Raw genomic sequence first — 15,498 nt, 5'->3', positions numbered from 1 at the left:
CCTTTAGCATTTGTGGACTTAGAATTTATGATCTCAGGTCTTTAGGGGCAGGCAACGCTAACAATCTGTGACACACTGTAAGGTGTGGCTTTCCCAAGGCATTTTTAAGTTGAGTGTGTCAAAGGGCTGCTAGTGAAGATTAGCTACACAGTAGCACGCCTGGCTGACTACCCAACTGAGGGTCTGAGCTTGACTCTAGCCTCATAAAGTGTAGTTTTAGGAATTTGAAAACAAGCAAGCTCCCCACATGTTTTCCCTCAAGGACACCAGGGTTTGCTTTGTACCTTAAAGAATTAACAAGTGTAAATATCAAAGAACATGCTGAGAAATTCGTTTTGAGAGTTACCAGCTCAACCAGGTATTCAAGTGGATTATGTAAAACAAAACTACTGTTAAAAAGTCATAATAGACCAAAATAAACAATTCAGACACAGTTTCTATTATTTTGAAAAATTTTACATATGCTAATGGAAGTTATGACACAAGAAAAATAACTCCCTTTTAACTCATATCACACACACAAGTTAATTCAGATGACAATACATTTAAATAGAAATAACATTATAATTTTAAAAAACAGTCAGATTTCTGGAATGGGTATAGTTTTTTAAGCTTTTTAATGATGAAAGAAATGATAAAGGAAAAAAACTGACAGATTCAAAGCATACACATTTAAATTTCTAGATTAAAAGTAAAAGGCAAGGTTGGAGGTATACCTCAGTGGTAGAGTATATTGGCCAGCATGCATGAGGTCCTGGGTTCAATTTCTGGCACCACAAAATAAATTTAAAAACAAGTAAATAATAAAATGGAGGAAAATATTTGTACTAAATGTGATGTTATTATAAAAATTTTCAATAAGTAAGCAAAAACATACACCAAACAAAACAGCAAGTCAACATGAAAATCACCCAGCCTTTCTAATATCAAATAAATTAATAAAGAAAAGATAACTTACTCTTTTGAATCTATTTAATTTTTAAATTAAAATTTAAAGAATGAAATCTCTTTAATACAAAGTAGTATTTGAAAGGTTAAAATGTTGTCCATTACCATTGCTGACTGACATATGAAATTTCTAGAATGCAATTAGTCAGTGTAGTTCTTAAGTCATCCAAAGTTTCAAGCTTTTTGACCAGTAATTCCAATTTGGGGAGTTCAACTTAAGAAATGGTTCAAATCATATTTGATTCAATTTATCTTGTGTCTCAAGATAGAAAATTACATGCACACCCTAAAGACTCATGTCAAAGTGTGCACATGAAAGAAGATTGGAAAAGAAGATAAAGTAGCATTCTGTTTGATTTGAAGGCTTTCTGCTTTCCAAGCTTCTATAATATTACGGTTTTAGGAATTTTTAGTTTTAAAACATAAAACCCCAGAGCAGTCACATCTCTGAGGGCCCTGATTTCACGCAACAGGGAGCCTCAGCAAAGAGAGATTTGGGTGCACGGACTATCAGATTCCAGGGGAAGTTGGCCGCAGCTCCACAACCCGAAGGTGTTCAGGCCCCAGTGGTGTCAGCCTAGTCTGTGGTTGCCCAGCTGCTGTGCTGCCTCCAGGCCTAACCAGAGCCCCCTCTGTCCTCTTCTTCCACTCTTGCTCTCACTGCTTACTTGCTGCTGGAAGTCCCACCTTTGTTTCACTGTTCTGCTCTTCATCCCTATCAGGAGGGGAGGGAACTGGGGAAATCATGTCTCCCTATTAATTCAAGAGTGACATCTTCTCAAGCTGCCTCCAAAGGCTTTGCCTTGACAGCTAGTTAATTGAGATTTAGGAGCTTCTAGGACAAGGAGGGGAGTCATCAACTCTCCTGCAGATCCTCCGTGTACTTGCAGAGTTTTGCTAGTAATTACAGACACTGGACACCGTTGGTCTCTTAGTTAACACTCAGCCTCTTTTTGTTTGTTTGTTTGTTTGTGACAAGGGCTCACTAAATTGCTAAGGCTGGCCTGGAAGTAGCCATCCTTTTGTCCCAGCAACCCCTCCTTTCTTCCTATCCCAGTCACCAATATTAGCCTCTTTTCTTGATTTTACTTGCTCAACCACCTCATAAAAGCTGCTATGTTTAGCTCCACAATTGATAATATGAAAGAACTAATAGGGCCTACATTCCAACAATAATGAAAGTATAGCACATCATCTATACATTATGAAACTATCAAAATAATCCATCATATACCTAGGTAAATGTTCAAGTTATGTGAAGTGAAAATTCTGAGGATAAATATTTACATGTGTTCTAATTACAACTATGCTAAAAATGTTTCTGTGACCGGGTAAGAATATGTGACAAAATCATATTTGATTTTAAGACATATTTTCCAAACTCTTGTGGTAGTGTTATGATCTTTTATTAAAATTTATATTAAAATAGAAGAGGAAAATTAAAAACGTAAAAAATAACTATGAGAAAAAAATTATTACTTTTCTAGATATACAGAATTGACTTTTTTGCATTAAAAAAATAGATTAACAGAATGGGCTCTGTCTTTGAGAATCGAAATGGAATATGCTGTCAGCTTGCCACATGTTCAGCAGATTGGTATGTCTTATTTCAAACATTACCTAAAATGTTTTCACCCAATGTATTGTTTTTTCTTATTTGTTCCTAAGAACATTGTCTTGTGCTCCTTAACTCATCTTTATTATAACAATTAACCCTAATATAATTCAAGGGCAGACTGGTATAGATTGCTACTAGTGTGTAAAAATATTTTTATAGCAGTAGATATGTTGTTTTAAAAACAAAAGGGAATTAACCAGGATTCATGGTTGATAACAGTGTATAATGTTATCTATAGTTGTTATGCTTCTTCACATTTTCTTATTTATAAATTTGCAGTGTGTGATATTTACATTCAATTTTATGTCACAGTTAGGAAGATTATAACATTTCATTGGGAAAACTTTTAAAAAGTAGAAGAGTTTTTCCATTTTCTTTGTACATTTGTAAAAAGTGTTTTTATAAGCAACTTGATAGTGAAGAATCATTTAAATAAAATCTGTCCTTTAATTTATAGGATCAAGAATTTGTAACAATGTAGGAAATATGTAGAGTGCCGGGTTTCTGTTCGCGCGACTAAAAGGCTCAGGGGTCACTCCAGATAAACTGGGCTAACTGGACTGCACGAAAAAACCACACAAGAGACTTTTTGTTTAGGGTCGCTGTGATGGCTCCTCTGATCTTAAGGGTCTGCAGAAAGAGAGAGAGAGAAAGCATGTGCTGACCCCTTTTATTGAGGGAAGCTATTCAGATGAGGCAAGGGGTAAGGTTTCAGGGGGCTGAGTCTGTCTTCATGATGTCCACTGTCAGCAGGTTGACTGACATCTGGGTAGGCCACACCCAAGGGCCCAGTAAGAGAAGGGGACACACACAAGACACTTCCATGGAAGATTCTATCCTAAACAGGGCAAGGGGTTAATTACAAAGGAACAGGTGAGCGTAGCTTCACCCATGGGGCTGTAGCAAGACACACCCATGCACGAGACACTGACCCTCAAACCCAAGAAGGGTGGGGAAAGCTCTGCCACATTTCTGTGACTGAGCACCTCAGCACCCAGCCAGGGAGTGTGACTCAGTCATGTGTAAAGTTGGTCTCCCACAGTAGAGTTTATTATTTATCTAGCCTTTAAATACTAGAAAAACTGTACTATTAAAGACAGCAGAAGTATATACAAACTGACAGGAGAAACAGCGACCTGAGCCACAGCTAGGAGCAAGGGAGACCTGATGGATCTATTAAATCATACACTTTAAATGGGTGGAATTTTTAGCTTATGAGACATATCTTAATTTCATATTTAAAAGACTGCATCAGTTTCTAAACTCTGTTCTCACATATGGCAATATTAATCTCTAGACAAGGGAGGTCATTAAGAAACCTTATATATGGTATAATCCCCTAAACTATGAAATAAAAACCTGTCCTATTTCTTTTAAAAAAAAAAAAATTAGTTTCAGAGACCTTAGAACAGCCACAGTCAGATTGCTGGTGTGTATCAGCACTGATGTTGGTGCTGAGACTAAACCTCTTAATTGTATTTAATAAAGATGTCTGTCAACTTTCTTTTAGCACGATATGTTTCTGGGATATTAGACCACAGAAACCTTTAACCCCTCAGCCAACAGAGAAAAAGAAAGAAGAAAGTATTGAAATTCCTTTTGATGTACCACCTACTTTTTTGCATCTAGATCTCTCCTGGAAACCTCTCGCTAAGGTGAGGTAGCATGGGGTTAGAGCCATCCTATTTACTTATGTACACTATATATTTTGCATAAATAACACACACATATGCACAGCCTCTAAAAGTAAAACAGCTCAAATTAACACAGGACCTTAAAATTCATGAACTCATTCAAACAATGTATTCCTTGATTGAGCATTATTTTGATGCCTGCCTAGAGCAAATCAGAAATCAAAATCATTGTGAACTTGAGATTGATATTTCATATATAAGCAAACCATGAACAACAGCTTACAAATGGTTTGTGTAAGAATTATTCAGTTGTGTATCCATTACTCAAAAATGGGTAGTTTCCCAAGTTAGCCTAGAAAAGCTAATTTTCCCCAATACTGTCAAAATTCTGCATAGTTTGCATATCAATAGTAAGAAATAATGTAGTTGCAATACTTTAGCCCAAACAGAACTTGAAAGTTTTTTGTATACATCTTGAATTACAAAGTATAAAGAAAAGCAATTTACCTTGACAACAATATGGCCAAGGCCATGTATGGTAAGTGTGAATTGGGCTTTTTCTTTGGAACACCTAATTTTTTTTTTTTAAGAGAGAGAGAGACAATTTTTTTAATATCTATTTTTTGGTTTTTCCACGGACACAACATCTTTGTATGTGGTGCTGAGGATCGAACCCAGGCCGCACGCATGCCAGGCGAGCACGCTACCGCTTGAGCCACATCCCCAGCCCAGAACACCTAATTTTAATTCCAAACTTAATACTTTTCTTTTAGTTTATAAGTATCACAAGAACTACATTATTAAATTTGCCCCTAGTGGATGAGAGAGCATAGAGGGATGAGAATATTCCTGAAGTAATCAGGAAAGAATTGGAAAGAAAATATTAGAAATTTTCTGGGGTAGAATTTACTGAGTGGTGAATAATTAAAACAAGCAGGACTGGGATTATGGCTCAGCGGTAGAGTGCTCGCCTAGCATGAGCGGGACCCGGGTTCGATCTTTAGCACCATATAAAAATAAACAAGTCGTGTTGTGTCCATCTACACCTAAAAAATAAATATTAAAAAAAAAAGAATGATTGTACAACATGTGCAAACATTCTGAAATAGAAAAATAGGGAAGGAGCCATGAAGGAAAAACCTAAAGTGAAACAGTTTACCATTCTGGCCACCAGGATCTGAGGGGGGCCCAAGGCCACTTCTAGAAAACTTAGAGTCACATATGTCCCTGATGGAACCTGGTGGAGGTCAGGTAGATGCAAAAGTCCCTCTACAACTTCCTGGAGTCTCATTTAATTGAAATATTTAGGGAACAGGAGATTGAGTCATCATTTTATATTAAAACTAACAAGGATTCTTATGGAGTAGAATAAGGCATTTTCAAAAAGATAACAAAACATGAAACTTTGGGATTTGGAAATGTGCCTCCAGACAAGCTCCTTTTTGCAGCAAGGTTTTGGAAACGTGGGCTAGGTGTTTTCCATGGTAAAAAGCACCTGGGAGGAAGGAAGCAGGAAGGGAGGGAGAGGTTGGTGGGTTTCCCACAATCTGAGGTCAGAAGTGACAGGCAAAATTAAGGATATCTTAAGTTATCCTTGATAAGAACTTCTTTCTTGATACGAAAGAACATAGCTTTCCTTTATGTTCTCCCAAAAGATAAAGCTGTCTAAGGGGGAAACAAGTTTAGACCTCTGCCCAACCAAGATAAGCCTGACTGAAGACCATCTTCTTTACAAAACACAAGGTAACTGCTTTTTTGCCTATTAAAAAGGCATTTAATAGTTTGGGCATCTGTATCTGATTATATCCAAGGTGAGTTACTTGCTAAAACAGTTTAACTTGTGAAAATAATACAGAAAATCAAACGCTTCAATATGGAACTATATACTAGAATCAAAGTTATATAAATGTGTTCTCTCTCACTCCCCAAATATCTTATTGTGTTTTTCACATTTTCACTAAAAAGAAGCACTTTATGGCTTTTTTTTTTTTTTTTTTGGCATACTTGAATCGCCAGCATCACTAATCTTGCACTTTGCAACCATTAGTAAGTAAAATAAGGGTTACTTGAACGCAAGCTCTGCAGTACCACCACAGTCTGTCTGATAACCAAGATGGTTACTGAGCACCTGATGGGCAGGTAACCTATACAGGGTGGATATGTTGGGCAAGGGGAAAATTCACATTCTAGGTAGGATGGAGTGGGATGGTGTGAAATTTCATGATGTTACTCAGAATGATATGCAATTTAAAACTTAGGAATTGTTTATATTTCTGGAAATTTTCATTTGATATATTTTGAACATAGTTAACCACAGGTAACAGAAACTACAGAAAGCAAACCACAGATAAGGGAAGACTACTGTACTATTTAAGTCTTCTATATCCTTTCTGATTTTCAACACTGAAACTTTCCAATGTAAGTGTGGATTTTTCTATTTCTCACAGTTCTATCAGTTTTGTTTCAATTTTTTTTGAAGCTCTATTATTAGATACACAAATCCTAAGATTAATGTCTTCTGGATTAATTGGTAATACAAAATCTACTTTGTTTACTATTGTTATAGTCATTCCAGTTTTCTTTTAGTGAAAAAACATGAAGTACCTTTTTTAGCCTTTTAAATTTAGCCTATTTGTGTCTTTGTATTGAACCGTTCTTTGGGGTCTTTATTTATTTATTTAATTTTTTAGTCCAGCCGGATCATGTCTGTTTATTAACTGGGATATTTAGGACATTTATAGTTAATGTGATTATTGACAGATTTAAAACTGTCGTCTTTTTTTAACCTTAATTTTCAGATATCACTGCCCTTTGTTGTCTGAGGTCAAGCACCTTAAATATTATTGTTTCGTATACTTTGTGTTTTGTGAATTTTTTTTTTTAGGTGAGATAGCCTAAGTTCAGTCCCAGTTGCTCCATCTTGACCTAAAGCAGATGTCTCTCTATAGTATATTTTTTGAAATGCACTGAGATATGATAATATATTTTTTAAACAAATGAATCTAAATTTTAATATTCATTAAGTGAGGATAATTTCTCTTTCCATCATATTTTTATAAATATTAGACTCCTAAGCTACCTCTTGCTGAAGGGTGCCTAAATATGGTACCATTTCATGACATAGAGGCCTTTTTTATCTCTAAATTTCATTTTACTGTTGACACAGCCAACACTCAACAATAAGTGCATAAAAATAGATGTGGCCAGAAGTATTATTTAGAAATATTGTGCTCCTTTATATTTTTAAAGAATAATTTTTAATTATCTCCATATTGATGTCTGAGTTCATTCAACAAATATTTATAAAATTCCTGCAAAGACTCAGGCTCTGAGGGTACAACTGTAGAACAGATAAGTCCCTGTTTTTTATGGAGCTAATATTCTGGTGGGATAGACTAAAATAGACACATATTGACATCCAATTAAGGAAAGCCCTATTTAAAATAAGAAGCTTGCTATAATGCATCAATAAAAAATCAAAATACATAAATAAGAAGCTTACAGCATGTCCCATATGTCATCAAACCAGAGTATATATCATCAAATGAATGTTCTCTTTCCAGACAACATGATTTTATAGATGATTCTCAGAGAAAAGCCATTTTAAATCAGTTTATAACAGTAATGGATACATGTTTTTGGATTCCCAACTTAAATTCTAGTTGGTTTTAGGTCCCCTTATGCATGCCTGGCTCTTCATGTTTCAGGCAATTCTTTAGTGCCTAAAAGACGTAAATTTCATTTGCTAATCCCAGGAATCTTGCTCACATTTTTTTTCTTTTAATCTTTAAAGGCAGTCAGTCATTATATGGTCATTTTCTGCCTCCTGTGCAAACAGCCAGTTTTAAGGACTTTAATTGGAAATCAATTATGGTATTTTGGATCTTTTTTGGACAAACTGCCAGTTATCTATCTATTCTAGCCAGACTTGGACCCTTTAACTAGAACACACTCATAAACACTTCAGCACATTTTGCTACTGATCCAATATTGGCCCTCCTTCCACTGTGGATCACCAGTCCTGGATAATATTCCATTTTCTTTGAGAACTAATTGGTCTCAGTGTCAGTTTCTCATGCTCTGTCGCCATCTAGGGGCCAGAGACCACTCACCTTTTGCCTCCCATTTTAGGTCCGTGACAATGCCCTTTGAAGAATGGAAATGATTTTAAGAAATCCTACATTTATTTTAATGAGGAATTCTTAGCTCTAAATGATTGTGAAATTCTTCTTTTACAATAGCTTTCAGGGCCTGCCATATATTCTTCTAAACAATGTGGTATAGTGGTTAAGACTGTGAAGTTGATGGTCTAGGTTTAAATCTCAAAGTCACTGTTCATTATTTGACCAGATCATATTACTTTACCTCTCTTTGCCTTACTTTTTAACCTGCTTGAAAACAGAGTGAGAAGATAAAGGGAGTAAAATATAAAGATAACTATCTCATAGGATATTGTGAAGAAAACATGAGTGAATACACACAAAGCTCTAAGAACAGCACAATAAATGTTAATCACCATCTTTGAGACCTTTGTCAAATACTCAATCTCTTTGAACCTCAGTTTAGTTATCCTTGAAGGAGGATTAATACATTCACACTTTGGAAGCTATTGCAAGGATTGAATGAAATGGTTCACATAAAGCACACAGCTCAGATCCTGGCTTATAATAAGCATTTGATGAATGTGAGCTACTAGTATTACTAACCCCCGTGATGAAAAAACCATGACCTCTTAGGATGACTTTGAATTTATAAAATATCCAAAGATGCCCCACTCAGGTCTGAGTAAATGAAATTGATGGTAACATTCTTCTCTGGCCTCATCCTCTGGCACTACCACAATAAATTTTCCTGGAGCTCATCACACATTCCTTTGTGTTGGTCATTTTCCTATCCTGCTCCTTCTTCGGTTCCTCCTCCATTTCCTGGCTCCATTTTGCCTTGCTGCCCTCATCATGAATATACCTCAAACTTTAACTTCAGACTATAACATAGTCTACTCACACGGCTCCCACTTTCTGGCTGAGAATTCTCCACTAGACCTCTCACAGGTCTGAATCCAACCCACCTGCTCAAAGTCAATCTGTCCAGTACAGAATTCATGACTCCCAGCCCACCCTGCTTCTCTTCTCTTTTACAATATTACTTCTCATTTGCTTCTTGTTTTTCATTACCCTTGTTAGACCAGAAGCCTCCGAATTTTTTTTAATTATTATTTTTTTTAGTTTTAGGTGGACACAATATCTTTATTTTACATTTATGTGGTGCTGAGGAATCGAACCCAGGGCCTCATGCATGCTAGGCAAGCACTCTACCACTGAGCCACAATCCCAGCCTGCCTCCGGGATTTTTGATCTTGTACCTTCTCAGTAAATATTTTTGAGTACAGATCTCCAATGTACCCATATAATTATAACTTACGTACATGTACTGCTCTACTAATATATTTATGTACACTATTTAAAAAGAGAAAAGCAGACATTAAAACAAGGGTGAAGAATCTAAAATATTTTAATGATTTCATTTTATATATTAAACGAATAGAAATTCCTCTTTGCTTTTCCTAAATGTGTATAAATAGTCTCTTTTCAGGAGAATAATGTGACTGAATGTGCCTCGTTATTTATTAAAACATTGATTTGCACTTTGTAAACAATTACTTAAGTGTCCAGTTTCTTTAAATCCCTGTGTTTGGATTATTTTACTACTTGCTTTTAATGTCTTACCCAGTAAAAAAAAAAAAAAAAAAAAAAAAAAAAAGACCTTTCAAAACATATAGGTCCCAGAACAAAGGAAGTGTTGGTTGACTATGTCATTTTTAAATTTTGTCCAGAATTATGCTAAAGATTTTTTAATGCGACATAAATTTTTAGTATAGCTAAAGTGTTCTTACCTTACTTTAGTTTTTTGTCTGTTTGTTGGCTGGTTTTTGTATTTGCTGGTGTTTCCCATAGACATAACCAGAGGGCAGACTGAGGAGGTGCAATGAGAAGGCTTTTGTGAACATGTATTTTTTGTACCATTTTTCCCAGAGATTTACTACCACATATTTTTTAAAATAATAAATGATCTGCAAAGATACTTAAGACATATCTTTAAGATGGAAAAGCAGAATGAAAAGGTCAAATAGAAATGGTTCAATGTTTTAAAAAATGTGTGTATATGTATATATATATATATATATATATACACACACACACACACACACACACACACACACATACAGAAAAGTCACTAGAGGGGAAAATACCAATATTTTAATAGTGATTATCTCTGAGAGACAAGATAACGAGTGACTTTTGTTCTTTCACTCATGCTTGTCTCTATTTTCCAAAGATTCAGGAAATGATATTTATTAATTTTAGACCATGAACTTTGTTTAAGACAAGGTGACATCAAATATTTTTTAAAAGAAGCATGTTCCTGATGGTGTTTGCATTTCAGCCCCTGGACTAATTATGCTCTTACGCTGCTTTCGTATTTACTTATGATATACGTCATAGGCCACAGAACAGAACAGACTGGGACAGATGTATACGGCAAGGAATAGAAAATGAAAACTATATTTTTAAAAGATCTTTCATGTAAACATGTGTTCTTCTATCTATGCTCCTCTGAAAGACAAAATATCAGCCCAGACCAAAGCACTGAAGGCAGGAGAAACTAGCCCGTACTACAATCTGGAAGGTGGGATGTCTGAGCAGTTGAAGCCACTAGAAGACTTCTGCACAAAGTTCTTCGTGGGGACAGAGGTAAATAGGAACCCCCTGCTTTTAAAATCAATACCTAATTACACCAAAATATGAGATTATAGTCCTGTTTTATGTGTTTCCTGTACAAATAAGACTTATGGTATTAAAATATTTTCTATATTTTCATGTGCTTATTTGCATTTGAGATTTTTAACCTTGTTGCCTCATAGATTCACAAATCTGAAAAAAAAAAACCTCTATAAAATTAGGGACACTTTTTACTAATAATTTATTGATCAACCTGCAAATATTCACTGAATACTTCACGGTATGGGAAAAAAAACATGCTAAGTATTAGAGATTTACTAAGAAAATACCACATTCTTACTCTAACACAAGCTAGTAGGAAAGACTGTTAAAAAATTAATTCAGAAGATAAATAACCATTGGGAATAATAATGATAATGAATGCCATTTTCAGCACCTACCATAATAACCAAAGCAAGCCCACATTTATCAAACATTGTTATGCATCAGGATCTGTGCCAGGTGACCTTCCAAAGTATGACTCATTTAATCCCCAGAATAAAGGCCAATATTATTAGTCCCATTTTACAGATGAAGAAGTGAGGCTCAGAACTTTGTCTACAGTCAGGTAGAGGTGTTCCTTTCACTCATGACCCTCTTTTTCCCAGACCAACACACCTGGGGAAGATGCCACAGCTCCGTCTTAACAGAATGCAATTTGCCTTCACAATCTGGTACTCCAAGATTAATCCCCAGTCACAAGCTCTGGGGAACATGGCACCTGCCAGGAGCAATGCTCAACACTGGCCAGAGATAAAGTGTGCCCTACAGTCCCTGTCCTCAAGGCACTTTCTGCCTAGTTAAGGAGCAGACACATTGACAGTGTGACAGAGGTCAACGCCAGTCCAGAAACTGCTAAAACAGGAAGCAGGAGAGTTGAGGGGACATAAGCAGTTGAGAAGAAACCAAAAGGCTCAGGGTGAGAATATGGTTCCAAGCAGGAGTCATAACATAAAAGTCCAAGATTTGTCAGCAGGTGGTGGCACAGAATGGTGCAGGAGGGAGAGCTATGCCTGGCGTGGGGAACTGGAGTTCAATACCTAAGATGGCCTTTTGAATTCCGTTTAGTAAGCAATCGGACACTACCAATAGACATATGTTTTATAACTTGCGTGTGACAGCAAGGTTTTTTAAAAAATTGTTTCAAATTATGGCAAAATATAACAAAATTGTCCATCATGACCATTGCAAGTGTACCACTCAGTGGTACACTGAATCCACTCTTACTGTCACCATCCATCTCTGAAACTTTTCATCATCTCAAACTGGAACTCTGCACCCACTCAACAATAACTCCTCCTTTTTCACCTTTCTGCAGCTCCTGGCAACCACCACTGAACTCATCCTTCACTTTGCATGAATCAAATGTGTTCTCATCTCCCCTCCCTGGCCTATACATCCGAATCTGTCCCCTCCTCCAAGTCCTTTCAACTCCTCTTTTTAAATACCCTCAGTCAGCAGGGTCAGGGGTGGAGATTAGAATTAGGAGTCTACATCTGGGTGACCTTGACTAAGTCATTGAACTTCTCTGTTTCCATTTTCTCATCTAAAAGATGACAGTGGGGGCTACTGCCTCTCCTCCTCTGTCATGCATTGGCACCGTATGCTTCCCTCTCGTGTGGCTCTTTCTTTTTTTTACACTGGCTCCTGCTGCCTTCCCTTCTTAAAATGGTCATAAGGTACTACCAGAATACATACTCCTTATTTTATTTGGATTGAACTTAATGTTTCCTGTTCTCAACTTTAAAAGGTAATTGAAAGGTAATTTTTCTCTTAGTCCACAAGTTGTTATTAAGTACTTTGTTACATGTTAAGAACAGATCACTGAATGAGTTGAAACTGATCATGGTTCAGCAAAAACTCTGGAACCCCAGAAGCAGAATTCTTTGTACATAGCACATTTCCATAGCCACCATGTTCTCTGTGTCACTGTATGTATATAAATACCAACTCATTTTTTTTGTAAAACCAAATACAGTCATGATTTCGATACCCTTTCATAATGTGATTATCTAATTATCATTTGATGATATTGAACTGTGGACTCATATTTGTCTTGGTTGCAGTTAGTCTGAACACATGAATTTGAGGCTTTGTCTCTGAAGTTGTCATTGTATTCATCAGAAATCTGTAATATTTTTAGGAAGGTGAAGTGATATATACAGATTGGAAATTAGAAAGAGATCCTGACACTGGACGATTTATGAGTAAGTTTTGATGAGTAAGTTTTGTGGATTTCTCTGTTGTTAATAAGATCTTCTTCTTTTTAATTTAAACCAACCAAAGAAATATTATAAAGTCCTGAGAGGCCTGGTCCTTGACCTGCTTGTGGAAGGGAGAGTACCCGTTCTAATACATGTGTTACTTAAAATGTGGGCCTCGACTAAGTGGCGTATTTGTCACCACAGAGCTTACTAGAAGAATATATAAAAATCTTGGATCCTACCCTGGGACCTAGTGAACCTAAATCCAGGTTTTAATAAGATTTTCTAGGTGATTTATTTTTACCCCCAAATTTGACTTATATGATGCCTACATCACTAAGACACTTGAACAACTTAATTAAACAGTAACCCCAAACTCCTGCTCCCGTGATTTGAGCAGCTAAGCAAAGGTGCATGGGTCACACCCAGGAGAACAGGCACACCAATAAGCAAAGCTCCCAGTCTTTGATAGGCTCAGAGTCTTGGGATCCACTACAATTACAGCTGCTTACTTTAGATCTTTAAATTTTATGATTCTGCAATCTGTATTGGGGGTAAAAATGGGAGTTCATAACCCACTTGAATCTAAAGTATGAAATATGATATGTCAAGAGCTCTGTAATGTTTTGAACAACCAATAATTTTAAAAAAATAAAATCTAAAAAATAAATAAATAAATAAAATAAATTTTATCCAACCATGACAATGTAATTGTACTACATTTTCAAGTTTGAAATAACCATAAGCAAAGAAGAGTTGGCTCTTGGAACTGCTAGCAGATAAAGGCTCTGGAAGGCTTCAGAGTACCTTGTAGGAGCAGCCCCCTGTGGAACAGCTGGCTCAGTTTGCCGAGGAAATCTGATCAGATCGGTGGGTGTTCGGAAGAGTGGCAAGTGAGTGACCCACAGAGGTCAGAGGTCAAAGCCACATTCTGCATGGGACAGCTGTTGGGGCTGGCATCTTTACCTCAAACCTCCCCCCAGTCAGTCCTACTGATCTGGTTCCAGAGACCAGAGTCTGCCATCCATCTAGGAAGGCTTTCATTGTCACATGCCAACAGTGAAACAAAAGCTTTTAATCTTGAAGCAAAAGCAGTTATATTTTCCTTCTATGGTATCCCCTGTCCAAAAACTCAAATATGTGTTGTTGACAATAGTGGGGCATCAGGAGAGGATCAGATGTGACCCAAAGGAGGATCAAGTTTACACAGAACTGATTTTTTTTTTGCTTTCCATTTATTTCTAATTCTATAACTTAAAATTGAACTCAAAATTAGATATTGGATATAATGAATTACATTCAACTTCTTTTATGCTTCTTCATGTAATTTATTTGTTCAATAATCATGAATATTAATTGTGCATATACTACATGCCAGTCGCTGTATAACTCGGCAGTGGTTGTCACCACACTATTGAGACACTGGCTGAGGACTAGATGCCATGACTTCGTTGTGGATGTGTAAGCACCAATTTCTTCTGGTCTCAGAGATTCTCTTGAGGCTCCATCTCCTCCTAACAGCCAAATTCCTGAACTGCCTTCTGGTAGACCCATCACAAACAGGTTTATTCATCTATTTTAAGTGAATTTTATTTTACTAGTAAAATAACAAATATCAGTAAACTTAAAATACAAGAGCTTTATGTTTGAAACATAAACTGTTATTGGCTTGTTCTTTCCCTCTTACTTTTATCCACTTATCAGGTCATTATTGAGAACCTGTAATGTGCCAGGCACTGGAGATATCAAGATGACCAGGATATTATTCTACCTCAATAGATTTTCATGATCTATTGAAAAAATCAGACAAAACAAATCAGACATCACACAGCCATTAGATCTATGGTTGTAAGAAAATGCAAAGTGATGTGGGAGCCCAAGGAAGAACTGACTCAATATGGGGTATTAAGAAAAGGTCCCACTAAAGAGAGATACAGTCGTTCTAGGTCTTGAAAAATAGATTAGAAGTTTCCATTTGGATCAGATGAGGAAATACTCCAGGTACAAAAAAATATATCAAGGGCAAAACACAAAAACCTGAAGAGCAATGGATAGTTAGGAAAAAGGAAGAGTTCATGGCCAAAGCACAGCAATAGAGAAGGCAACAGGGGAGTTGTTAGTGAGGACACTTGGTCCAGGTGGCAAAGACCCTTGAGCTCCCTCCTAAGAGCTTTGGACTTTATCCCAGAGCCATGCATATAATCAGAAAATCTCCGGGAAGGAGAGCAAAGATGGGTTGGTTTGTTGATAATACTCATAATGAAAACAGGATACTCAGTTGCAACAGCCCAGATGAGAGACAGTACTGAAGTCCA

The 15,498-nt window shown here is 36.5% G+C and overlaps 1 protein-coding gene across 1 annotated transcript in view; it reads left to right on the top strand.

Moving 5' to 3' along the window:
• The window catches only part of Dnai3 (dynein axonemal intermediate chain 3), a 53,801-nt gene that overhangs the window by 25,028 nt on the left and 13,275 nt on the right, over positions 1 to 15,498 (top strand). The window contains exons 13-17 of the mRNA XM_076862572.1: positions 2,472 to 2,545; positions 4,077 to 4,221; positions 5,856 to 5,943; positions 10,822 to 10,952; positions 13,123 to 13,186. Coding sequence (XP_076718687.1) covers positions 2,472 to 2,545; positions 4,077 to 4,221; positions 5,856 to 5,943; positions 10,822 to 10,952; positions 13,123 to 13,186 — 502 coding nt within the window. The remainder of the gene's footprint in view (positions 1 to 2,471; positions 2,546 to 4,076; positions 4,222 to 5,855; positions 5,944 to 10,821; positions 10,953 to 13,122; positions 13,187 to 15,498) is intronic.

The sequence above is a fragment of the Callospermophilus lateralis genome, chromosome 7 (genome assembly GCF_048772815.1).
Source record: "Callospermophilus lateralis isolate mCalLat2 chromosome 7, mCalLat2.hap1, whole genome shotgun sequence".
NCBI classification, from domain to species: Eukaryota; Metazoa; Chordata; class Mammalia; order Rodentia; family Sciuridae; genus Callospermophilus; species Callospermophilus lateralis.
Note: the sequence above shows the minus strand (reverse complement) of the source record. Positions and strands in the feature narration are given on the sequence as shown.